The sequence below is a fragment of the Tiliqua scincoides genome, chromosome 2 (genome assembly GCF_035046505.1).
Source record: "Tiliqua scincoides isolate rTilSci1 chromosome 2, rTilSci1.hap2, whole genome shotgun sequence".
Lineage (NCBI taxonomy): Eukaryota > Metazoa > Chordata > Lepidosauria > Squamata > Scincidae > Tiliqua > Tiliqua scincoides.
In genome coordinates, this window is record NC_089822.1 from 110,505,586 (window position 1) to 110,532,831 (window position 27,246).

General features: G+C 47.4%; 1 protein-coding gene across 1 annotated transcript in view; it reads right to left on the reverse strand.

Annotated features, from left to right (window-relative positions):
• Positions 1 to 1,792: 1,792 nt before the first annotated feature.
• The window catches only part of TTC39A (tetratricopeptide repeat domain 39A), a 34,694-nt gene continuing 9,240 nt past the window's right edge, over positions 1,793 to 27,246 (reverse strand). The window contains exons 4-18 of the mRNA XM_066612690.1: positions 26,987 to 27,051; positions 26,487 to 26,554; positions 25,389 to 25,453; positions 23,355 to 23,454; positions 20,717 to 20,782; positions 11,301 to 11,409; positions 10,277 to 10,344; positions 9,517 to 9,576; positions 8,874 to 9,035; positions 7,817 to 7,908; positions 7,226 to 7,346; positions 6,094 to 6,205; positions 4,866 to 4,980; positions 3,601 to 3,717; positions 1,793 to 1,910 (exon numbers count right to left, since the gene is read on the reverse strand). Coding sequence (XP_066468787.1) covers positions 1,793 to 1,910; positions 3,601 to 3,717; positions 4,866 to 4,980; positions 6,094 to 6,205; positions 7,226 to 7,346; positions 7,817 to 7,908; positions 8,874 to 9,035; positions 9,517 to 9,576; positions 10,277 to 10,344; positions 11,301 to 11,409; positions 20,717 to 20,782; positions 23,355 to 23,454; positions 25,389 to 25,453; positions 26,487 to 26,554; positions 26,987 to 27,051 — 1,438 coding nt within the window. The remainder of the gene's footprint in view (positions 1,911 to 3,600; positions 3,718 to 4,865; positions 4,981 to 6,093; positions 6,206 to 7,225; positions 7,347 to 7,816; positions 7,909 to 8,873; positions 9,036 to 9,516; positions 9,577 to 10,276; positions 10,345 to 11,300; positions 11,410 to 20,716; positions 20,783 to 23,354; positions 23,455 to 25,388; positions 25,454 to 26,486; positions 26,555 to 26,986; positions 27,052 to 27,246) is intronic.

Sequence of the window (27,246 nt, forward strand, 5' to 3'; positions counted from 1 at the left end):
TGGTAGATAAGAGAAAGTGTTACATTAGAACACCAGACAGAGGACAGACTGATGATTGGTAGCCAAAGGAGATTAAATCCTATCCCATCATCAGAATCTCAGTCTAGCCTACTCAAGCCAATAAAGGAAGGCCCATTCATCCCTTTATTGGGTCAAGTGTTGCCACAGCTGCTTTTCCTGCTCAAAGTGCCATTTTAGTGAATAAATTCTATTCCCTGAAAATCATTATGTTTAGACAGCCTGGGGGAAGGAGACAGAGAAATAAAGCAGCTTGATAAAAGCAGCAAGACAATAACACGAAAGGCAGTGGACTAATGGGCACTTGCATTAGCAAGAGATTTTCAAGGGACCAGTTAAACAAAAGCAATAACTAGGATTTGTTCACAGATGGGTGCAGCCATCATTCAACAGGGAAGCAGGAATGCAGAAAAGTGTTCCTTTTGTGCTTTTCTTCCCCCTCCACACATGCAAATTTAGGACATCATTTATACCACAAGTGATCTTAAATAAGAAAGATAAACAACATGGATCTCAATGTGGAGCCTTCCAGGGGTTTAAATCTCTAAATCAGCATAACCCTGAGTAAATGTATGGCAAGAAGAATTCTGAGCAGAAAAGTCACCCAGTGCAGGGATGCGTTCTGCCTTCCCACAAAGAAATACTGCCCCCCAGCACTGTTAACACACAGGCAATGGTTTTGCACACCCCAGTTAAACATGTGGATGATGTTAGTGGTTGTTAGATCAATTCAATAAGCAGGTAGAAAGGAAGACTCCACACTTTCAATTAATAGGTCCATCAGTTGCTTTTAACCAGGGTGACCAGCAATGAAAATTCATGCACAAGGGCAGCACTGACGCTTGTGTAGAACAGAAGAAGAGATCAGTTCTATTTGTCCTGTAGATGCTTCTGAACTATCTAGCCCTAGCTGCTATTGAAGGTGGAGAAGTTAGCTAAATAAGAGCATGGTTCATTCAAAAAGACAAAAAAATATTCACCTCCTTTTGACAAGGATGATTCATTGTTTTTTGCTTCAAGAGCCTCTGCTGAAATCATCAGGACACAAAAAAAATGCTGTAAACATCTTGTTTTTCTTTTCCAATACTTGGAATCTGTCCTTCAACGGGCACTGAACAGATTCAGTACAAAAAGTTCCCTGCTTTGAAAAAGAGAAGGCCACAGCAGAAGTCTAGAAGCCAAAGCTTTGAAGCTAGAAGACAAAGCTAGAAGACAAAGTCTTTGTCTATTTACTGGCACTCAGATTCAACATCAACAAGCCACAGAGCCTCCTGTGGTAGGCATCAGAAAGCTGCAACTTGTTGAACTGAACAGCAGGACCAATAAGTGGACAGGGATTTCCCAAGAAATACTAAATACGGAGAAAGTACATGGCTATGGAGCACTGCACCCTCAGCATATTATGAAATTGGAGGAGGGGGAGGGAGGTAGGAGTTAGCCCTCATTTCTAAGATCCTGAGAAAGGAGATTCATTCATGACTGTTGACTCCTCCTTTCAGCTTCATTTATTAGTAAATAAGATTTCCAATTGCTCCCTGGCCTTGAGGGCTTGTCCAGATAGATAAAGCTCATTCATTTCCCCACCCAAGTGTCAGGCACTAGACCTTTTGTCAAGGGACACAAATTTGGTGACAAAGCACTCCTCTGAACTGACCCCACAAGGATGGAGCCAACACAAGTCCTTATACTTTGGCAGTTCTCTCTTTGGTCCAGATGCTCCTAAGAACAGCAGTCTACCTCTTCCTTCCAAGCAGAAGGCAGGGAACACAGTTTCCTAAGAAGGGTTAGCTCCATCTGCACCATTTTCCTCCTGGCTGGCCTTAAGCTTGGACAGTACAGCATGGATCCGGAACAGTGTTCGTGATTCCATTGAATAGTTCTTATAGTTGTTTCTGTTGGGAGAGGCATTCAAAAGCTGTCATATCTCATGCACTATTCAAAGCAATATGTATTATATTCAGCATTTAAAAACAGGTGAGCATTTGGGATTAAAGTAACATCAAGGCTAAAAGAAAAAAACCAAATTTTGCATATCAGACAATTTTGCATGTTTATTCTTATTAAACATAACTTTTTCAGCTTTGAGATACACACGCACAGGTGTGCGCCACTTTGCGATGTTCTGGCTTATACCGGGATCACACAACTGACAACCATGTTGCACGGCTCCCCTCCTCTCCAGAGGGTTGTCTTTCCTCCGTGAAACCAGAAGTCGTGCAAGAGACGCGATTTCTTTCAGTCTGAGGTCCACAGGCAGTGAGCAGATGCACACTGCCTCTAGGAAACTCAGCAGAGCAGAACATCCCCTTCCCTATGGAGTGTCCGGATTATGTCTAGTGCCGCTTGACGACAGAGATTGCGGTCTCAATCCCTGTTGTAGCTGAGATACTGCATTTGATACTAAATCCCATTAACATTTCAGGGCAAAATAGTAGGCACATGGAGTATACAAGATGTGTTGTTACATGCTGACCTGTCCCACTCTGCTAATGGGAGCTGGAATGTGTGCCCCTTTACATTTTTCTGATATCAAACTGGCTGCTGCATTTTGAAGTGGTTACGTTTCTGGGTAGTCTTCACCAGCAGAGCACATTGCAGTAATCCCTTACCAACAAGTGGGTCACTGTAGTCATGTTTGAATGATCCAGGAATGACACAACTGGCACAATAGTCAAAGCTGGGCAAAAGCTCCCCTAGCCACAGCTGAAACCTGGACATCGAGCAGTAGTGCCAGATCCATGGGAACCTCCTCAAGGTAGGCACTTGCTCTTTCAAAAGGAGTGCAACCTCATCCAGACCTGGCTTGCGCTCCACTCAGTAGCTCTTCTGACCAACTGTATCTCGGTCTTGACCAGATTTAATGTCAATATATTTAGATGGACCAATGGTCTGACTCTATATGAGGCAGCTTCACACATTTGTGTTTACTCTGGCTATTTGCCAGAATGGATCTTTATTGACTAGACCAGGGGTGTCCAAACATTTTGGCAGGAGGGCCACGTCATCTCTCTGACACTGTGTCAGGGGCCGGAGAAAAAAAAGAATTAATTTACATTTAAAATTTGAATAAATTTACATAAATGAATTTATTAGAGATGGAACTTATATGAATGAATGAAGGTCTTGCAGTAGCTCAAGACATATAAAAGTCCTTGCACAAAGCAAGGCCAGCCTTTCCTTTGCTGCCACTGCTGCATCACAGACATGAAACAGCAAGCAGTGGAGAGAGCCCTCATCCCACAGCTCAGATGAGAGGTTGAACAGTTGTCCGCATGCTGAGAGCAGTTGCGTCGGGCCAGCACAGACTCCAACAAGTCTCTGGAGGGCCAGAGGCTCATTGGAGACTGGGTGCTCCCTGAGGGCCTGATTGGGAGCCCCAAAGGGCCACAAGTGGCCCCCGGGCCGGGGTTTGGGCACCCCTGGACTAGACCAAAAAAAGGATAGACGGTGATCCTCATTCCTATCTTCCATGTGATTTATCAGGTCTTCCAGAATACAGCTATTCTATTGGGTAGCTAATAGCAAGAGCTTCCCCTCTTCCGCAAAGCAAAGCATTATGGCATGGACTGGAAGTTCACTTACTTGGCCCTGCGGAGCAGGCGCACAGCTTCTTCACTACGGCCTTGTGCTACGTACAGCAGACTCAGTTCCAGAAGTGCATTGGGTACCAAGTAGTGATCATACCGGATCTTCTTTTCACTGTAGGCAAAGAGGCGGGCAAACAAATGAGGTGAGCCTGTTTATTTTGTAATTGTTGGAGATTCATCTGATCTTGATCTAAGGAATCCAACAAATGTATGCATTGGGGCAGAGGTTTAAGAAGTGGAATATGCATGGGAAACAGACTTTAGTGATTTCAGAGGAATACAGATAAGGGTATGTAGGTAAATTGGAAGTTTTATGGAATGATAGCAGCCAGGCCATATTCTGTCAATGCTGGAGTAGTGAAAGAATGTGGGAGGCAAAGTCTAATCGACCTTTGTACAATGATGCATTTCTATTATTTGGAAGTTATTCCCTTTGGGCAGTGGTATTCAAACTGGCCTCTGCCTCCTTAAGGGGCAGGGGCAGCCAGGAAACAGGTGGAAGGCAAGCCCGAGCCTCCTGCAGCCTCCCGGGGATGCGGGGAGCCCTGCACAACCTTCAGCAGGGCTCCCCAGGTCAGGAAAAGTGAAAGCGGAGTGATCACGCCCCGCTCCACAAAACCGGAAACGGAGCACAATTGCTCCGCTTTCCCTTCCGACGGGGCTGCAGGGACTGGGGTACACCCTCCAGTCCCTGCAGCAGCCGTCCCTGTGTGAGCACCTGTAGGGCTCCCCAGGTCAGGGAAAGGGAGAGTGGGGCAATCGCGCTCCGCTTCCGCTTTTGCACTCATCCCCTGGGTGAGTGCATCCCAGTCCCAGCAGCCCCCTGAGCAACGCGATACTGGGGATCGCGTCGCTGCCTTCCCCCTGTCCCTGCTGCCTCCCCCTCCTGCAAAGACTTACTGCGGGATTCAAACTCCCGGAGAGTTTGAAAACCGCAGCCTTTGGGTTTTATCCAGGAGTCGGAGACAAGCGCAGATTGGGGAGAGGAACCATTAACTATCTGTCCTTGGTTTCTCCCACCTTTTTCCATATTTTCAATGGAAAAAATTTTGTTTTCCATCGTTACAGTAAGAAGAACCAGCAAGAGTGGTGTTCAGAACCTACCCTGAACCTTCAAACTATGGGGCCTAAGGAGAGGGGTCACAGAGATCTCTCTCTTCTGCCAGGAACAACCAGCATCCTTACCTTAGGGGAACTTGGAGTTCACCTCCCAAACCCATATACCTCTCCAAAGAGAATGGGAGATCTAGTGCCTCTCACCTGCCATGGACAGCACTGAAGCAGGCCTCAGCCTCAGCTGAACTGTGCAAATGCTTGAGGACTAGACCTTTGAGAAGTAGAACCAGACACTGGTCATCCACCAGGTACTCACTGGCTGGGTGGGGTGAGGTGGGGTGAGGGAGAAGAAAAAAAACACAAGAGAAGTCAACCAAATTATGCAGTTTCTTTTGCACCTTGCTCCCTCCCTTAAAGGGTTCTGAGAAAGGTATGCATCCGTATTGTTCTGGCAGCAAATTGCTCTAATCCCATAGACATGAACAGTCTTCCCCTCATGGACTCCCTGACCACCCATAACATATGCCAAGGTTGCTTGTGAAGTAGAACAGCCACGCCTTGTGGAACAGGCCAGATAGAAAGAAGCACACAAGCACTTACTGCCAGCTGTCCCACAGGGAGGAAAGCCCCCCCAATCGTCTTTCCAGGGATCAAGGTGTGATTAGGTATCGCCCAGTACAAAATATTGCTACCTTCGTTGCAGACTGGTGCCTGCAAAAGGAACCCTTCAAAAGCTGTTGAGGGTCCAACATGCTGGGATGCAGGGATACTGCTGATGCCCTGCCCTGGCACCCTGAGGTGGACTGGGCCCAGTCAGCATCTTCCAGCTATGTGGGTTCCCTCCCTTTCCGTGACAGCGGATGTGGTGCTTGCAATGCATGGGGGCAACAGCCACTGGCCTGCCCAAAATGAAAGAAATATGCATCCACTGCAGTGGTAAGGCAAGGGGAGCCTCAGTTGCAAGGAAGAGGCCCAGCGATCACCTTGTCAAGGGCTTCTAAATTCTGGAGCCAGCCCACATTGATTGGTGTTCTTCTGGGTTTATTCTAAGGGGATAGATTTCTAGATCTCATTGTTTCAAAGAAATTTCTCTCAAAATGAAAGGTCAGTTTCTGCCACAGAGCTGAAAATTAAGAAGAATTGGGAAGTGCTCCCAGACTTCTGGCTTGGCCTTCAGTCCTTGAGTACTTAACCCAACACTCCTTTTACTGCTCTGATGATCAATGAAATCCAGCCTTCTCTTGGCAAAGAATTTTGCACTTCTCTCTATATTGTGCCTAGACTTATATTGTGCCTAGACTATATTGTGCCTAGACATGTGACAAATATGCAAACAAAAAACACAGAACAGAATTTAGGACTCTTTTAGCACCCTGTGTCTGCTTTCTATCCCCAATCCCACTTTGACATTCCCATAAAACCAGTGTATTACCTGGCATCTCTTGCAACCGCTTCTCAGCCTGCGTCAGCGTTTCTAGAGTCCCCTCTAGCAGTTCCTGCTGCTTGCCCAGGACTGTGAATCCATTCCACATGTACATCATTTCCTGAGGAAGAGGACAGACACAGGTAAATTGTGACTACACACCTGCACGGCAACAACTGGGTGGGAGTAAAATGTTTCAGGGACAGAACCCAGGAGGAGACCTGGCTCCTGGCCTGCTAAACACAAAGTAGTTAAAATATCTTGAAGAGAGAGAGAGGTATTGATGTTCAAGCTAGCATAGCAGCTACCCCTTCTGACCTAGAAACCAATCGAAGTATAGATGAGGTAGTATAAATGAGATAGGAGATGGGTGCAATTGCTCAAAGCAAGAGTGAAAGCACTCTGCGTGGACTTAGGAGCACTCTTTACCACTTCTTTTTATAAGTTCCAGGACTGAGACTTGGTTTTCAAAGTTAAGCTCAATTTAAGCCCTATTCATGCTAAAGATGGAAAAAATCAACCCCATGGGCCAAATCAGGTCTTTTCACCACTTCCCCCGATTACCCTAGTAAAATGTGACCATCCTCCATTTTTCTTTTTGCTACAGGCCCAGCTCACTGTGCAGCTCTAAGAAGGGTCCCAATGACAGAGGCCGCAGGACAGGCCATGCCAGAAAACACTGCTCACTTCCACAGCTGACAAGTTATCTCTTGACAAATCCCATCTGCTGTGAGTGGCCACACGGGGGGGGGGGGGGAACCTGGAATGTGGAAACAGGCTTTTTGCCTTCCTGAGATTTGTATATGCCACTGTGGTGTGCAACCAAGTATCCACCAATTAGACAAGGTGGGTGGATGCAAGCTTCTCATATGTAGGTATATGTGCAAATATGCTTGCACACATGAGGTGTCAGGAGAAAGCACACATAATGATAATGGAGGAAAGGTTGCACACATCTTTTCATTTTTAGAATGTGGTCCATGACCCAATTTAAATCTGGCAGCAAGGCCTGGCCATGAACTGTTTTTCCCCTTCTTCAAGACCGCAACATCCCACATTCCCACTCCAAAAGACAGCTCCCAAGGGGCACAGTGGCCACACAGTTCCACCCACAAGCATCCGGCACACTTCCCTTCCTCACCAGGGCTGGCACCGGCAAGGGAACATGTTCACTGGCTTTGTAGCGTCTTGCTTTGCGGATGGCAAACTTCTCTGTGGGTGGAGACTTCCCTGCAATCTTCTGCTTGAAGGAGGAAACCTGCCTACAATGCAAAAACAGACAGAAATGTAAGCCTCCCTACAAAGGCGTATCCTCTTAGAAGTTGAAAAGATTCTTTGCTCTCTGGAGACATTTCTGCTCAACATTGCATATACGCTACAAGTACCAAATGTATACACCTGTGGGCCAGGCAAAAATGGGTTAATCCAGTTTGCAAGGATTCCTGGGGGATGCTCATCCAAGCCACCCCACTAGTGACAGCACCAGATATCAGTTGCCGACAGACACTAGTCACACTTCAGCTCTTCTGCAAGACTCATTCAGGGACAATTCCTGTACAAGTATATCTGCACAGCAACACACCATGGCAAACCAGTTTCAGGGACATAAAAACTAACAAGAGCCTAAATTGTGGCCTGTAGGAGGGGACAAGGATTTGTCATGGGCCCAGGCCTCTGCTTGAGCTCTCCCTCCCTCCAGTCTCTTAAGCAAGCAAGGAAGCAGGGTTCTTACCTAAAGAGCTCAACCTCTCTCTCACCAAAAGGTCGCGGCTCTTCCAGAGGCAGCATGCTAAGGAAGGCAGCTTTCATGTACACGTACATTGCCTGCAGGGGAGCAAGAAGTACTTCTAGAAGGGAAGGAACTCAGTGGGCGAGAAGGGAAGGATCGCAGTGGCTGATCTCTTTGTGGGGCTCTGACAACCTGAGAATCCCAGCAGGTGGAATTTTTCTGACTGGGTTGGGATGGGGATAGAAGAGTACAAAAGGAAAGCTGTTCATCTGCAGGCATAATTAGCTACCAGACATTCATAGCCTGCAAGTTCAAGGAACTAGCTATGGAGGGGGACAGAGAAAGAGAGGAGTAGCATATGCAAAGAGAGGCTCCAGGGCTCAAAATGCTGGGAAGTCTGGGGGCACAGGGCCTGGCTGTGGTGACTAAGCACTTTGACTATGCTCAGAAATACTCTCTTCCAGAGGGGAGCAAAATTATGGGAAGCTTTGTTGGTAAGAGTCAACCAAAGACTTGACTTTGGTCAAGTCAGTACTTGTCAGTACTTGTCTCAGTTCCCTGTCTGCAAAATAGGACCCTGAGAAAGGGAAGATAAACCATGTCAAGAGATTCTCAAGTGGAATTCTTCTAATTCCATTAGAAGCCCCGTCTGAGGGCGGCACCAGCCTGGCTGTGCAAGCAAACCACCTCTTCCCTTTGGCTGGCAATCGTTTCAGCAAACTGAAAATGCCTTGGGCTGGCCCTGCATTTATTAAAAAGCTAGGAAAAAGTACTTTCAGGTAATACTTGATATGAGCGACTCTATTCCAGGGCCTGTCTTGAATTTCAGACCTCAAAACTGGCAGCAGTTCTGCTATTCTAGTTGTACAGATGCCCAGGTAGTCCTGGGAATTAGGAACTGCAATATCTAGAAAGGAGCTAACTAGTGGGGGAAGGATCTCATTTTCCAGGAAGGACACTGGGCTTATAAGAAACCCTGCTTGTTAACCCTTTAAATGTCTTGCCTTCCCTCTCCCCAACCACTCCTGCTGCTTGTTAACCCCTTGTGCACATTTCTTACCTTGGACCAGCGATTCTCCTTGCTCAGCAGGTCTGCATAGAAGTAGGCCATCTTCCACATTCCTTTGTAAGCAAAACACCACATCAGCTCCCAGTAGCACATGTGATGAAACTGTTTCCAGGCCTGCTGGACTGAGCAGCCCTCCTCAAATTTTCTGATAGCCTAGGAAGAGATGGAGGAGCCAAGAGGCAGTCAGCCCAGACACAGATGGTGAAGGGCAGAGGCAGTTCAGGACCTCTCACTGCCAAACATAGACTGGAAGCAACACACAGGAAGTAAGATTCTCAATCTTGTCACAGGGCTGGGACTAGGGATGTGCATCCACCATGATTCCGTAAAAGTGCAGGAGCTGGGCACTAACATTTCAGGAATTGAGAACAGTGAGAGTCTCAGTGCGAAGTCCCACAAGTGTGGAAAACTTTCTGTTCTGGACACAATTCTCAAGACAGGGGCAGATGCTCTCGCAGTCAGGGACAAAATGCTTGAAATGCAGAACTCAAGCCCATGATTGCTGTGCCAATGAACACAACGTAAGACAGTTGGTTAGGCAGTCAAACATTGGTTCACCTGCAGCCTCCAGATGGGGAGACAGGTTGGCCAGGGGCCCCTGCCTGTACCCTCCTGCTTAGGCAAAGCTTCTCACCTCACTGATGTTCCCTTTGATCTCCTCTATTCTCCCAGCAAAGAACAGGAAAATGGCACTCTGCAAAAATGGAGGGAAAGAATGCTCAGACACAGCAGCTGCAGGGAACACAATGCTCAGTCCCATATCTGAAGCTCATCCCAGGACCATTCACTTACAGCAACTTCAGTGGAGGGGGCAATGTTCAATGACCAGGAATTGTGCAAAGTCTAAGCAAGGAAAGATAATCCTAAAGGTCTACCCCCAACAGAAGTTGTGTGCTTGACCAGTACATGCAATAGAGTGGTGTGAGAGTCTTGAGATGAAGATCAGCCACTTCAGACTGTCAGTTGACATTTTTGAATGTTCTCTCATATGCTTTTTTTCTTAAATCCCCAACAAAAAGAAGACTGGAACATCAGGAACAAAAGTTCTCATTCCCTTCTCTCAGCTATGCTAGATTCTTTACTTGCAGAGAGATGCTTACAGAGGGGAGAATTAAGAAGCATGGTCCTGCCCCTGCAGCCTGAAAATAATGCAGTCCGTTCTACATACTGCTATGCTTGTAGAAGAGAGGTAAAATCCTGGACCAGAAGATGCAATACTGTGCTCTGCAGCCTCCAAGCAGAAGTCTAGTTGACCCTTCCCAGAAGCATAAAGTAGTGTATCCTATTTCTAGGTTCCAGTGAGATTTCTGTAGAGCAGACTATTCGTACACTGGTTCCAGGTGAGAGAGGAGATGGGGCTGCACATCTCAGAGTTCATCCAACTAGTCTCTTACCTTTGGGTAGCGAGAGAGGTATGGACTCAGCAGGGCCTCTGCCTCTGTGAAGTCATCTTCACCAATCCCTGGAAGAAGAGGCACAGAGAGAGTGAAAATTAGTCTATCTCCCATGGGGCAGGCTCCCCCTCCCCAATAACCTTAGGCAGAGCAAGCTTGAGTTATTTTCCTGCCCAAAAGGAGTGCACCATTATATTTAAGATGTTCATTCCAGGAACCTCTGCAAAACGACAAAGGATGCTGGAGGCACTGCCAGTCCATCCTTGAAACTATTGTTCCACCAAGGAGCCTTCATAGGTCACTCGAGCTGTCAAGGCTGCTCCTGACCTTAAGCAAGGCTGGGAAGCCAGTTCTGAAACTTTCAGCTACATTTTCTCTAGGATCTGGATCGGAACCAGCAGTTCCAAAAGGGAAAAGGCTTCAGTACCATTCCCTGCCTGTTCTCTTCAAATGGCACTGCAATGACCAAAACAAGATTGCCACCTGGCTTGTGTTGAAGATCTCTTGCTTCCAAGCAAGAGGTCACTCACTTCTAATAAATATTTTAAAAATATTATTTACATAGTACATTTCAAGACAAAGCATTTAATGCACATTATCTCAGTAATCCTGACACCAACCATATAAGGCAGGCTAGCATTAACATCCCCATGTTTCACTTGCCTGAGACCAGCCAGTGAATTCAAGGCTGCAGGAAAGTGTGAACCAAGGACTTCCCAGCTCATGCTTCATTAGTATGCTAACTTCATCTCATGCACCTTCACCACTCCACACTGTACACTCTCCTCCATTCTGCAAATACCACACTGTGACTTAATTTTGCAATTAGAGTTGTTCATGCAAATTCAAATGAACTCGCATTGTTCCCACTTCTGCAGCAGGGATAATCCTATAAATAGGAAAACAATCCAGTGGGGAAAACTGGGTTCCGGATCCCTGACCTCTACTGGTGCCAGCCTCCCCACAAGTCACCATTCTCTATCTTGCTCCTCAAACTGGAGGGAAGGCACTCCCATGCCTTTACCTAAGATGAATGTAAGGAAGGTATAGTAACAGAGGAGTAACATTGTGCAAAGCAGAGCTCGCAGATTGGCCGTGGTGGCCCCATGATGCAGTTGTTGCAGCCCATAATCCTGGAAGGGAGAAGAAATAAAGGTATTCAGATAAATCAGAATAGGAGGGAAAAGGCAGCGCCCCCCCCCATTCCCTGTTAAAGGCAGACTATCCTGCTCTACAAGATTAACAAATCAAGACTAAAAATCTGACTTTGTAAATTCTCAGCAAACATTTAGAAAAGAACTGATGACTTGGGCCCATACAGATCTAACAGTGCTATCCAGCTAAACAGTTGACTGCCTTTTGTATAATTCATGGAGGAAGTGGGCTAAACACTCTCTTCAGGAATACAGTATTGCTGAGAAGCGAGATAAGCCGCCTTCCCTTGTGGCAGAGTCAAAACAAATCAAGATTGTTTGAGCAAATCGCTGCCATAGGCAATTTTATACAAATGCACTGGGTGGGCTGGGGGAGAACAAGGGTAGGTGAACCTCCTCTCCCTTCTGCACCAGGCTTAGGCACGTGCCACCTTGACAAGACACGTAATCTCCCCACTCGTTTCCCCTGGCACATGGATGGACATGTCAGAGAACTAATCATTCTCTGGTAGAGGAAGAGGGGCATTCCTGACCCTTTGGGCAATGCCCTTCCCAAGAATCCAAAGCATAGTCTCCTCCTGCTGTAGAGGGCATCCTGACCCCAGACTGGCCCTGCCTCTGAGCTCTGTTGCTCTGCATTTTTCTTTACTTTTTTCCCTTCTTCTCTCTTTCCTTTCTCTTCACCCTTTTTCTCCCCCTGTCTCCTAAGTCAGAGCTAGGTCCTCGCACAGGCAAGCGGGGGGGGGGTGTTCAGAGGGGTTTCTGTAGCCATGGCTGCAGCCTAAAATTACCTTTTTCCCTGTGCCACTGTGTGAGGGAGATCTGTGGCCTACATGCCGACTTGGGCCAGGCAGGTTTTTTTCCCTACTGCATGAGGGAGGCCTAGATGCCTGGCAGGGACTCTTGACAGGGATGACAGAGAGGAGGGCACCCAGCAGCAGCCTTGGAGCCCTCAAAGTGTTTTTGGTGGGAAATGTGGCAATCATCTCACCAGCACCTCCCTATAGCCAGCCCTGCCAGTGCAATAGCCAAGAGGGGCTCGGCTTTGCCATGCTCAGATCACAACAGTGGTGGTAAAACTGTGGGAGACCTGCAGAACTCCCTGATCTGCTTCACCCACCCTAGCTAGCTTGGAAGGTTCTGGCAGGCCTGCACATTCGGCACCTTCCCTCACAGGGACCTAGCCCCCTAGCTGCGATCTCCCCTTCTCATCCTTCATGGACTGGGTGAAGTCAGGTAGAACACATTCTTTACTGCCTTGTGCTGCGCCCATGCTGTGCCAACTGCACAAGAGATGGGGGAGAGGGAGAACATGGCAAGCCCAGCAACAGCTGTCCCAGCATCCACAAGACCAAGTATGGTGCTGGGGATGTGTTTTCTGGAGTGAGGGGTGATCCCAGCACTCCATCTGCCTCTTATAGCAAGCTCAGCATCTCACTGTTCTGGGTGATGGGTTACATGTGGAACGATCAGCCTGAAGAAAACACAGGTCATGGTTCAGGATGTGGACTCACCTCCCTGCATTACAATCTCTGCGCATGAACTGGAGGTTGTCCATGACTTTGTGTACCTTGGCTCAACGATCTCCGACACTCTTTCTCTCGATACCGAGCTAAACAAGCGCATCGGTAAAGCAGCTACCACGTTTTCCAGACTCATAAAGAGTGTCTGGTCCAACAAGAAGCTGACAGAACATACCAAGATCCAGGTCTACAGAGCTTGCATCCTGAGTACACTTCTGTACTGCAGCGAGTCATGGACTCTTCGCTCACAACAGGAGAGGAAAATGAACACATTCCACATGCGCTGCCTCCGACGCATCCTCGGCATCACCTGGCAGGACAAAGTTCCAAACAACACAGTCCTGGAACGAGCTGGAATCCCTAGCATGTATGCACTGCTGAAACAGAGACGGCTGTGTTGGCTCGGTCATGTCGTGAGAATGGATGATGGCCGGATCCCAAAGGATCTCCTCTATGGAGAACTCGTGCAAGGAAAGCGCCCTACAGGTAGACCACAGCTGCGATACAAGGACATCTGCAAGAGGAATCTGAAGGCCTTAGGAGTGGACCTCAACAGGTGGGAAACCCTGGCCTCTGAGCGGCCCGCTTGGAAGCAGGCTGTGCAGCATGGCCTTTCCCAATTTGAAGAGACACTTGGCCAACAGTCTGAGGCAAAGAGGCAAAGAAGGAAGGCCCATAGCCAGGGAGACAGACCAGGGACAGACTGCACTTGCTCCCGGTGTGGAAGGGATTGTCACTCCCGAATCGGCCTTTTCAGCCACACTAGACGCTGTGCCAGAACCACCATCCAGAGCATGATACCATAGTCTTCCGAGACTGAAGGTTGCCAACTAACTAGGTTGCTCAGGTTTCCAGTGGACTCTAGTCTATGATGTATCTCTACTTGGATGCCTTCCCCTTTTTTTCTCAGCATATACTGAGAATATACTGTTCTTCTCAATACTGCATGTACATGGTTGTTGCCCTTGTATGATCTATTTTCTGTCTTCCAAGGATTCTCAACTCCATGATCCTAGTTGTTTTGCAGGATGATGAAGGAGGGATGTTCCAGCTCTCCAGGACGGTCTGGGGGCAGGATGTTCTCTACAGCAGGAAGTCACAATGCTTTGGTTTGGCCCTGCCCCCTAATGGTGAGAGGGACATCTCCTGAAGGATCAGTACAGTACAGGCATTCTCAGTTAAATAATTCCTGTTTGGGGGGATGGATTTAGCTGCAACTTTAGTCAGGCTGACCTGACTGCACAAGCAATCCAGGTTGTCATCTAGGTGCCACAATACCGCTCTTGTGACATCTGGGGCACCAACTGCAGATTGTGCTCAGTATGATGAGACCCCAGCACCCTCCCAATAGCACAGAAACAAAGGAAGCTGTTTCTGCTGAATCAGATGATTGGTGTATCCAGCTCAGTATTGTCAATACTGATTGGGAGCAGCTCTCTAGGGTTTCAGACAGGAATTTTTCTCCATCCAACCTGGAGATGTTGGAATCTGAATCTGGTACCTTCAACTCTACCACTGAGCTACAGTCCCTCCCAAAGGGATCCTGTGGCACACTCCTTCGTTAGTGCTTTGCCGTCAATTGGCATGGCAAAATGTCATGAAAAAGGCTCTGGTGATTATATATTAAAGAAAAGCCAAGGAACCAAAGCAGCCTGCCCCTGCATACAAAGGCCTTCCTTAACATTTCAAAGATACGGAGAACCTTATCAGCTTCCAACAGTAGGCTTTGCCATTCAATTTCCACATTAGTGCTTGCAGCCATGAGAGATCCTCCTTGTACAGACTTAAGTGGATTTGATTTCTCCACAAACTTTCTGAGAAAACATTTTCTAATCCCAAGAACAGTTCAGTACCCACAACTCTGATGTACTCAAACACAGACATGGGAGAAGCACACAACAGCAACAAGGGAGACTTCTCCCTTGGCACTAACAGCGCAATCCTGAGGTGAACATGGGCTGGCGCAAGTCCCTTGCACCGGCCCAAGAGGGTTATAAACCTGCTGTAAGGCACGTTTATGCCTTCTCAAGAGTCAGCAAGGCCAGCGTGCAGAACCGTATCGGCCTGTGGAGGCTGGCAGAAGCCTTCAAGCCAAGGGAGGGAGAGTCCTGCATCAGCCCAGCTGGGTCCATGCAAGGCTCTGGGGTGGGTGGGGAGGAGGCGTTCCTGGGCGGGGGGAGGGCAGGCAGTGGGCAGCCCCGGGGCAGGCAGGCGGGGAGTGGGAGTAGCAGGCCATCTTGTTGGATGAACACCTTTAGATGTGCTGTTCCAGGCAGAAGGGCATTAAGGCTAAACAGACTCCAGTTCAATGAACAGGGAATACTAAGAACCGCTTCTTTAATTATTCTGGATCGACTGTGCTGGTTCCAGAGCTGACTGAAGACATTTTGCTACCCAAGTGGTTGTATATAGCACATGCCAGGCAGTGCACCTCAGCCTCTCCCACAGCTTTGCAAGTGATTCTGGGATGCACCTGTCACTTCACTGTTGTCTCTAAAAATACTGCCAATACCTGGGTTGGGTCAGCTCAACCTGCCTTACAGGTTTGCTCTGAGAAAAGAGGAGATGACTGAGGTTACTTATCTTGAGCTCCAGAAAAAGCTCTGTGCATGACACATTTGCAAAAAGAATGTGGTCTTCCTGGTTAGGAAGGCCCTCTAGCAGAGCGGACACAGACATTGCATGCAGAAGGTTCCAGGTTAATCCATGGTAAACTAAATCCATCCAGGTTAATCCAGGTTAACTAAAAGAACTCAGGTTGCAGGAATGGGAAAGGCCTTTCTCCACCCAGGACTAATGCATGGACATATTACCAGACACAGAGGCTGGGCCAGATGGGCCCACACAGTTCGACTCATTCTAAGATAGCACCTAATCGAAGGAAGGGAGGAGGATAAAGTGGAAAGCAGGTTTTTCTACTTGTTAAATTAAACCTATACTTAACCCAGGTTAAACTTAATTTAAGTTAGAACATAACCTAAACAGGTCAGTAAATTGGGACACAGGATCTAGAGAGCAATAAATAATTAAACAAACCCAAATAAAAACTAGCTTGAGGTTACAAAAACAGTGCAGCCTAAGAGAACAGAACTAGGAGGGAAAGAACCTAGGAAGGGCCAATTCCCAACCCATTAAGAGCCCCATTAGGCTAATCCAAGCAGTCCATTCAGAAGCCTGCAGAGTAGGTCACGCCCATCAGCAGCTGTTTGCCTTCCTGAGCTTTTGTAAACTCACCTGGGAAGGCCAGCCCCCTTTCAATCAGGAAGGAAGGAGGGAGGAGGAGCCAGCCAGGAGTATAAAGCTAGGCAGGCCATCGCGTGAGGCTCTCTGCAGACGCGTGTGGCCTCTGGGAACCCAGTGCCTCGGGAACTAAGTGCCAGGTAAGGCACGAGAGTTTAGCATCTGGGCGAGTTCAGCAGCAGGGCGAGGAGGCCAGGGCCCCATACACTGCCCTTCCTCTTCCCTTGAGAAAAGGGCTGCTATCCAGTGTACGGTTTTTAAAAGGACCCCTAAATAAAACAACAACAACAACAACAACAAAAAAGCTATGCAGTCAGACAGCCAGCAGCAGGGTGGGGGCTATCCAGTGTTCTGCATCGAGTGCCACATGTATGATTATATGCCTCTGGGGCATAAGTCATGGGTGTGTCCTCGGTGCAAGGAGCTCCAGGCTCTCAAGGAACGCGTCCGCTCCCTTTAAGCCTTGGTGGCTGACCTGGAGAAGCACAGGCAGCCAGAGGAGGACTGTGGGGAGACTTCCGGGGACGATCAGGCTTTGTCCCAACCTCAGGCGTGCAGCTCCTTGGCTGCCCGGGTGGGAAGTCTCGGAACTGGAGGACGTCATCCTGGAGAGGAGGGAAACAATCCCCTAGGGGGGACCCCTTCTCCAGGGGATGGGCCCGTATCCGAGCGCACTCGGGATACTCCTCGGCGGGAGGGGGGTCGGGGGCTTCTTGTAGTGGGGGATTCGATTATTAGAAACATAGAGAGGGGGGTTTGCGACGGATGTGAGGACCGCATGGTGACTTGCCTGCCTGGTGCGAAGGTTGCGGACATCACTTCTCGTCTAGACAGGCTAGTAGACAGTGCTGGGGGAGAGGTAGCGGCTGTGGTGCATGTCGGCACCAACGACGTGGGCAAGTGTAGCTGGGAGGTCCTGGAGGCCAAATTTAGGCTTTTAGGCAGGAAGCTGAAAGCCAGGACCTCAAAGGTAGCGTTCTCTGAAGTGCTACCTGTTCCACGTGCAGGGCCAGCTAGGCAGGCGGAGATCAGGGGTCTCAATGCGTGGATGAGACGGTGGTGTAGGGAGGAGGGGTTTAGATTCGTTAGGCACTGGGGAACGTTTTGGGACAAGTGGGGCCTGTACAAGAGGGACGGGCTCCATTTGAACCAGAATGGAACCAGACTGCTGGCGCATAACATTAAAAAGGTGGCAGAGCAGCTTTTAAACTGATCCCTGGGGGAAGGCCGACAGGAGCCAAGGGGCATCCGGTTCGGGACTCCTCATCCCTATGGAATGAGGATGGGGAGGTTAGAGAACAACAAGACAAAGGCAGGGTAGGAGAAGAAATTGGGAAAGGTAGGGTGATGGGATGTGATAGACGGTTTGGCACAATGAGAGGATGTGGGGACAAAGGAGCAAATAAGCAGCCCATCCTGGGGCATTCCGTGTATAAATGCTTTTATGCGAATGCCCGAAGTCTACGAGCAAAGGTGGGAGAACTGGAACGTCTGGTGACAAGGGAAAATATTGACGTAGTGGGCATAACGGAAACCTGGTGGAATGCGGAGAATCAGTGGGATACCGCAATCCCGGGCTATAAACTCTACAGGAGGGACAGGCAGGGGCGTGTTGGAGGTGGGGTGGCCCTTTATGTTAAGGAAGGGATAGAATCCAGCAAAGTAGAGATTGAAGGTGGGTCCGACTCCACCGTAGAATCTCTGTGGGTTAAATTACCAGGCTTGTGCAGCGATGTAATACTGGGGGCCTGCTATCGTCCTCCAGACCAGAAATCTGATGGGGACCTTGAAATGAGGAAACAGATCAGGGAGGTGACAAGGAGGGACAGGGTTGTAATCATGGGGGACTTCAATTATCCTCATATTGACTGGGTCAATTTGTGTTCTGGTCACGATAAGGAAACCGGATTTCTTGACGTGCTAAATGACTGTGGCTTAGATCAGCTAGTCACGGAGCCCACCAGAGGACAGGTGACTCTGGATTTAATATTGTGCGGTACGCAGGACCTGGTTAGAAATGTAAACGTTACTGAGCCATTGGGGAACAGTGATCGTGCTGCGATCCGTTTTGACGTGCACGTTGGGGGAAGAATACCAGGCAAATCTCTAACAAAAACCCTTGACTTCCGACAGGCGGACTTCCCTCAAATGAGGAGGCTGGTTAGAAGGAGGTTGAAAGGGAGGGTAAAAAGAGTCCAATCTCTCCAGAGTGCATGGAGGCTGCTTAAAACAACAGTAACAGAGGCCCAGCAGAGGTGTATACCGCAAAGAAAGAAGGGTTCCACTAAATCCAGGAGGGTGCCCGCATGGCTAACCAGCCAAGTTAGAGAGGCTGTGAAGGGCAAGGAAGCTTCCTTCCGTAAATGGAAGTCTTGCCCTAATGAGGAGAATAAAAAGGAACATAAACTGTGGCAAAAGAAATGTAAGAAGGTGATATGGGAGGCCAAGAGAGACTATGAGGAACGCATGGCCAGCAACATTAAGGGGAATAATAAAAGCTTCTTCAAATATGTTAGAAGCAGGAAACCCGCCAGAGAAGCGGTTGGCCCTCTGGATGGTGAGGGAGGGAAAGGGGAGATAAAAGGAGACTTAGAGATGGCAGAGAAATTAAATGAGTCCTTTGCATCTGTCTTCACGACAGAAGACCTCAGGCAGATACCGCTGCCCGAACGGCCCCTCCTAACCGAGGAGTTAAGTCAGATAGAGGTTAAAAGAGAAGATGTTTCAGACCTCATTGATAAATTAAAGATCAATAAGTCACCGGGCCCTGATGGCATCCACCCAAGGGTTATTAAGGAATTGAAGAATGAAGTTGCAGATCTCTTGACTAAGGTATGCAACTTGTCCCTCAAAACGGCCACGGTGCCAGAAGATTGGAGGATAGCAAATGTCACGCCTATTTTTAAAAAGGGAAAGAGGGAGGACCCGGGAAACTATAGGCCGGTCAGCCTAACATCCATACCGGGTAAGATGGTGGAATGCCTCATCAAAGATAGGATCTCAAAACACATAGACGAACAGGCCTTGCTGAGGGAGAGTCAGCATGGCTTCTGTAAGGGTAAGTCTTGCCTCACGAACCTTATAGAATTCTTTGAAAAGGTCAACAGGCATGTGGATGCGGGAGAACCCGTGGACATTATATATCTGGACTTTCAGAAGGCGTTTGACACGGTCCCTCACCAAAGGCTACTGAAAAAACTCCACAATCAGGGAATTAGAGGACAGGTCCTCTCGTGGATTGAGAACTGGTTGGAGGCCAGGAAGCAGAGAGTGGGTGTCAATGGGCAATTTTCACAATGGAGAGAGGTGAAAAGCGGTGTGCCCCAAGGATCTGTCCTGGGACCGGTGCTTTTCAACCTCTTCATAAATGACCTGGAGACAGGGTTGAGCAGTGAAGTGGCTAAGTTTGCAGACGACACCAAACTTTTCCGAGTGGTAAAGACCAGAAGTGATTGTGAGGAGCTCCAGAAGGATCTCTCCAGACTGGCAGAATGGGCAGCAAAATGGCAGATGCGCTTCAATGTCAGTAAGTGTAAAGTCATGCACATTGGGGCAAAAAATCAAAACTTTAGATATAGGCTGATGGGTTCTGAGCTGTCTGTGACAGATCAGGAGAGACATCTTGGGGTGGTGGTGGACAGGTCGATGAAAGTGTCGACCCAATGTGCGGCGGCAGTGAAGAAGGCCAATTCTATGCTTGGGATCATTAGGAAGGGTACTAAGAACAAAACGGCTAGTATTATAATGCCGTTGTACAAATCTATGGTAAGGCCACACCTGGAGTATTGTGTCCAGTTCTGGTCGCCGCATCTCAAAAAAGACATAGTGGAAATGGAAAAGGTGCAAAAGAGAGCGACTAAGATGATTACGGGGCTGGGGCACCTTCCTTACAAGGAAAGGCTACGGCGTTTGGGCCTCTTCAGCCTCGAGAAGAGACGCTTGAGGGGGGACATGATTGAGACATACAAAATTATGCAGGGAATGGACAGAGTGGATAGGGAGATGCTCTTTACACTCTCACATAATACCAGAACCAGGGGACATCCACTAAAATTGAGTGTTGGGCGGGTTAGGACAGACAAAAGAAAATATTTCTTTGCTCAGCGCGTGGTCGGTCTGTGGAACTCCTTGCCACAGGATGTGGTGCTGGCGTCTAGCCTAGACGCCTTTAAAAGGGGATTGGACGAGTTTCTGGAGGAAAAATCCATTATGGGGTACAAGCCATGATGTGTATGCGCAACCTCCTGATTTTAGAAATGGGTTAAGTCAGAATGCCAGATGTAGGGGAGGGCACCAGGATGAGGTCTCTTGTTATCTGGTGTGCTCCCTGGGGCATTTGGTGGGCCGCTGTGAGATACAGGAAGCTGGACTAGATGGGCCTATGGCCTGATCCAGTGGGGCTGTTCTTATGTTCTTATGTTCTTAAGATAGATTCCTATCCATCACCATGATTGGTATTATTTCCTCCACCACACTACATTCTCCTCTGCAATTTATACGTAACATTCAGACAAAAGTCATACCTTGTCCCCTGAAAATCCTGCAAATTCCAAAAGTTTCAGAATCCGGGGTGGAAAGAGGGAGAGAGTCTGTGGGGGAAAAGGCACCAACATGAATGAAAACAAAGGCAATTGGGGGGATTTGTCTAACAGAGATAGAGAGACAGCCTTTTCTCCCAGTGTCATTCAATGTACCTGTTCCACTATCATCCATTAAAAGAACTCTCTGTTGAAACCCATGTTCCTAGAAGACCAAATCCCCATTTCTGTCACCTGCCTTTCTCCATCAGCCTGCATCCTCAGAGCAATTATAAAATCACCAGCACTTGTTGCGTGAGAACAGCATGCAAACACTCAGAAGTAACTTCTTATGGCCAGATTAAGATCAGTTACAAAAAGCATGGGAAGTACAGAGAGAATTTAACTTGGAGAATTTTATTCTCGGCAAAACAATGCAATTTGGAGAAGCAATTCCTGCTACCAGTGTGCACTCCTCAACTAGGAGATAATTCCCACATTCAGTCACAGTAAAATGTTCAGCTCCATACTGCCAGCTCAGTAAAGAGCAAATAACTGCTGTCCACCTCTGATGTACCCTCTGATGCAGACTATTTTCTGCTGCTGAAAAAGAAAAAGCATCTGGAAGCTATCCCATACTTCCTTGCAGCTGGGGAATTGAGAGGAAAACATCAATGCATTTTGATCCAACTCAGGGTCATGCCATTCTGTCAGACATTCCCAATCTTTGTTTTATTGCCACAAATATCTAAAATAGTATCTTTCTCCTGCAAGATGCTCTGGCCCCATTCTCACTGAGGTGATTAGCTTATGTCTGGGCTGCAGGTGGAGGCGCACACGATTGAATGCTTTTCTATTTAAAAGAATATATATATATCACTGCACAGAGAAAATGGGTGTCTTAGGGAGAAGACATACTAAAACCCTTTTTTCCGGCATGCTACTTTTTAATAGCACACTATTATGTGAGCTCCCACCTGCAAACTGACAAAGATGCGCAATCTCAGCAAGACCTAAGCTTCTGTTCCTGTTTTAAACAGCTTGTTAAAGCAGAAATTCAACAGGTACATTCTTTCCCAGGGTGAAATTGCAGTGATGAAGAAACCATCACCTGTCAAACATTCAAATCATCCTACCACAAGGATGGCCCATGCTCTGCTTGGAAAGTTGCCAGGTGAGCCTAGATAGAAAGAGGGTGGGAGTGGGGTCTAGAAGGAAGAAGGCTGACACATACAGAATATTGTGGGTGACAATAAATGGCATCAGAGGAGTTTATCAAAAAAATAACAGATTAGAAGTGAGCTGTTCCAGAGGGAACTCTCTGCCACCTCCTCACTTTCATCTCCATAACTTCTATTTCACATTACTATGATTAAAAACATAACCTCAACAAGATTGACACATGTGATGTTACTAGTATTGGTTTCTAAAGCTCCAGAAGTCAGTAGGTGCTATACAAAGTTAAACACAGGCACTGCTGGCAGGCTTCCAACCTATAGTTAAATGATGCGCATCATGTTCTTGATTATGTAAATCAGCGAGAGCAAACAAAGCGACCTAAGAATTCATATTAAATAGCTGCATTGAATGTACTAATTCAAATCATGCTTGATTATGTGGACAGAGCAATAAAATCCTATATTTGTTGCCATACAGTACCTAATTAGACCCCAGTGGTTGCACACAGTCATCAACAACTCTTAGTAGCTCTGTTCAAATGGCTGAAACCTTGTGACTTTTAGGCTAAGTAGAGGCTAATACCATCAAATAAATAAAACTAAGCCCAGCCACTAACCCTGACCACTTTTTGGCCTTTGTTGCCAAAGTTGTATTGATAGCAAAAATCATAACTGGAAGGATTCCCATCAGAGTAAAGGCTTTATATCTAGAAATATAAATCCCATCTTGTCTCCCTCCCTTGCACACCCACCTCCTTCCTTTCTTCTGATAATGCACATAAACCTTCTGACTCTAGGCTCTATGCACAATTTTGTCCTTGACTCTTCCTATCTTCAGCTCCATTTCCAGAAGCCATTGCTTCCTCAAGTTCCTCATTTTCAGGACACTGCCTTCTTTGTTCTATTTTTCTTTAGTGATCTATCTTATGATCATCATATGAAGCAGCCTTCTACTGAGTGAAATCATGGGTCCATCTAGCTCACTACTCGCAGTAGCTTTTGAAGGTTTCAGGTAAGCAGTTTTTCCCAGCCCTACCTGAGATACCAGACATGAAATTTGGGACCTTCTGCATGCAAAGCAGGTACTGAAGTATGGCCTCTGTCCCTGTCTTTTAACTAGCCTCCCTAGCAAAGACCCTCCTGATCATAGAATGTTAGTTGAAAGCACCCCTCGAGGCCATCTAGTCCAACCTCACAGTTCAACTGTGCAGGCAACTGCTACAGCAAAGTAATATAAGTGTTGTGGGGTTGCTTCAGAGCCCCTTCTTGCCTTCATTACAGCATTCATTTTCCACTTAACTGTCCTTCAAGTTACCTTTTCTCAGGCAAGCTCATCCTGAAGATGCTACCCTTCCTTCCCAGCATTCAAACAAAAACAAAACTGACCGAAGACCACAAGAGGACAGATTCCTAATTCTCAGTCTCCAACTTCATGCCTGCAAGATGTTGGTTACACAAAAACTCACCAAGTTGAAGGCACCAATGCCTAGCGCAATTCCCCCCTCCAGGTGAACACGAGCAGAGCTTGCAGGCAATTGATTGGATTGAATGAAACTGTTGAGCTCCCTGCAAATGCAAGAATGTTAAGAAAATCACAGGCATTGCCCTCTGCATTCTCATCCACCACGAGCTAGAAGCACAACCTAGGAGTCCTAGTTTACAACTTTTCTTGCCACTAGACCAGGGGTGCCCAAACCCCAGCCCTGGGGCCACATGCGGCCCTCGAGCCGTCTCAATGCGGCTCTCAGGGAGCCCCCAGACTCCAATGAGCCTCTGGCCCTTTGGAGATTTGTTGAAGCCTGCATTGGCCCGATGCAACTGCTGTCAGCTTGAGGGCAACTGTTTGACTTCTTGTGTGAGTTGTGGGATGAGGGCTCCCTCCACTGCTTGCTGTTTCATGTCTGTGATGCAGTAGTGGCAGCAAAGGAAAGGCCCGCCTTGCTTTGTACAAGGCCTTTTATAGACCTTGAGCTATTGCAAGACCTTCATTCATTCATATAAGTTCATCTTTAATATATTCATTTATGTATATTTATTCAAATTGTAAATGTAAATTAATTCTTTTTTCCCCCGGCCCCCTGACACAGTGTCAGATTATGTTGCCCTCCTGCCAAAAACTTTGGACATCCCTGCACTAGACCAATCCCATCCTGGCTTCAAGCCTCTCAATTTTAAGATATTTATTGTCATGACAACACAATGTGTCCTGGTGTCAAGTGTATGGCTCCCACACCAAGACATTAACTACCACTAATTTGAGGTAAAGATTGGACAGGATTGTAGAATAATAATCCTCCAGTCAAGAATTATTTGTTTCAGCAATTACTGCAAACCCAGAAAAAGCAACCATGTTTTAGAAATGGGTTGCCACCAATGTTGCTACCACAGTCTTTCAGGGACTTTCATTAATTGTTAATTGCTTTCCAATACTTGAAGTTTCCTAGCAGGAGGTGGGCTTATCTCACACACCCACAAAAACAAGATCTCAGAGGATGTGGTGTTATTTCTGCCCTTTGCTCATTTGTCAATAGCCTCTGGCTTACTTGTTACTTTCCTCTTCTCTCCTCCAGGTTGCACAATGTTTTCATCACCACTTTTGGAAAGGTGATGTGGTCACCAAAAACAGGAAGTACTGTTCTGACACATTGCAGGACATATTTAGAACACTGGCCCATTTGGAACTGTCTGTGTCTCAGCCTTTTCTATCTTAAACTCTTCTTTCAACCATTAGAGTCAATCTACAATATGCAGTTAAATCACAGGAGGAATGCTTCAGCAACTGTACTGTTTCACAAATGTATTGGGGACGCAGGGGTTGGCATGGTTAAATGCCCCTCATTTAAAAACCTCCAGTATCTAGATCAGTGGTAGCCAAACTAACCACTGCAATGCAATGGAAAAGCGATCCCCATTTGGACAGCATTGTTCCGTTCTGCCTGGGCACTGCGTGTAGCCCTCCATAACTGAGGGACAGGGACACTCTGGGCAGTTGCATCTGCTTCCTAGCATCCCAGAAAGCTGCATGACAGGACATCTGGGCAGACACAAATGCCTAGAGTGTCCCTGTCCCCTGATCATGGAGGACTAATCACAGCACCAGGGCAGAACAGTAAGGTCCGCTCACCGGGAGGACGGATTTGTCTGAACCCCAGATCTGGCCCCAGGCCAGTGTCTGAGCAGCCCTAATGTAGATTATCATTAAGACGGGGGGTATACTAGGTAAAAGTAGCTCTGACAGCTAGCATTCTACATGCAAGAAGCATTGATGTGGGAAAGCATTCAAACCTTGTGCTTCCTCCATCTGCAACCTGCAATGATACAGTCCTGGAGATTCTGTATCATTTCAGCTATATACTCATGCAGACTGGCCCAGAAACCTTCCCAGAACCTGTGATGTAACCCAGAGATCCTGGTTTCGCTTCTCTCCTGCCACCTCTCGACCCTCCCTTGGGCTGTGTCTAAATGCTACTCCATTGTTCCAGCCTCACCAGCTCACTTACCTGTAGATAAGGTAGCTGTTACGCACCTTGATTCCCCCTTTTATGAAATTCACCATATTTTCATCCTATGAGAAGAAAGCAAGTTAAAAAGGAGGGTCACTCAGTGTCCTAATTTGATGTTGCTCCATGATGCCACTTCCGATGTGGGGGCAGTTTAATACAGGTATCCATCACAGCTGGCCACTGCCAAGTAAAGCACGACAGGAAGCCTCAAGGCACAGCTGTGTCACTGACAAACTTTAAAGGAATAAAAGTCCCAATACTGCTCTCTGCAGTTCCTGCTCTTGCCCGACTTTTTCCATAATACAGCATCTCTCAAGCTTTTGAACTTGAGTCCCACTTCTGAACTTACCCTACTATTTATCCCTCCCCAGCAAACAAAGAATTCTTGCATACAGTCATGATACTTAGCATTTGTATAGCATCTTCAAGTGCTCAAAGCAATTCACATGTTCAAGCACCCAGTAAGGTAAGTAAATACCTTGATATTGCAGCTGAGATTAGAGGCTTGCCTAAAGACACCTAGCAATTTGATGGCAGAGGTGGGATTCAAAGGAGGAAAGTCCCAATTCACAGCTTACGGTGCATGCTGATACATGCCTACTCAGAAGTAAGCCCCACTGAATTTAATAGGATTAACTTCCAGGTAAGTATGCATAGGATTGCAGCTATTGTCTTAGTCGCTACACCAGGTCTCTGTAGCCTGCTGCTTTGTGTGTGTAGACAGCAGTCAACTGAGGCACTAGCGTTAACACCTGCACTGCAAAACAAACAAAAAAACCTAGGATCAGGTCATTTTGAACTCCCTCCTAAAACCAGCCATTAAGGGAAGGCGGCACTGTGGTCAGAAGCCTCCCTGCAACTTCCAGGGAGGGAAACTTCCCTGCACAGCAGTTTGAGTGACTGAAATCCTAAATTAGTACTGTGGAGGGGTGGGGGTGAGTAAATTTGGCTCTGCCTGCTGCAGGATCTTCTCTCTCACTGTCTTTTGTACTTTTCTTCCACTTGTCCTGCATCCTCCCACAAGGGGAAAGCTAACACCACCACCACTGACAGGAACAGAACAGAAGCCACTCCTAGGGAGAAAGACCCTCTTACCTGGAGGAAGGTAAGGGCCGCTCGGTGCAACAAGCATTCTGCATAACACACTTCAGCATGCAGCTCCTCTGGAATATGAGAGGCATGGATTCAGGGAGGGTTCATATCACTCTTAACCACTTATCATACACAATCAGCTGTTACACATACAGTTCTGACCCAAACCTAAATGGAAATCAGCAGTCCCCCTGCACTAAGGAGAAATGTCCAGATCCCCTTCTTGGAGGTGGATAAGGACTATAATCCACTTAAGGGAAAAACTCCACAAATCATACTCATTTCAATCTGTGCACACAACAAGGCTGGAGAAAGATGGCAAGAGTTTTCTGGGCTAGATCACAAGATCCACCCTAGTCCAATATTCTGTTTTCAACTGTGGTTGGTCAAGACCTGCTGGGACACTCATAAGGTCTTGAGCCCATTCTGCTCCCCACCCCACAGACTGAAAAGAGAAGCCAATGATTCCAGGTCCCAGCATCCTTTGCTTTAACTCCGCTCACCTTCTGTACAGGCATCTCCTGGCCGACTGGAGAAGGAGCCAGTCACAGTGCTTTTCCTCCGAAACCTACCAAGGAACCAAAAGAAGTCAGGTTCCTTCCCTTCTGCATCCTTCACTCCATGTCCCTAATAAATTATGCATTATGCCCTGTACCAATAGCACTGAACCCCCAAACTCTATGCCCCACCCCTGCAGCCAAATGTTCTCTTCACCCCACTCCTGCACTCCTATCCTCTCAACAACGTTTTGGGCCCTACTTCA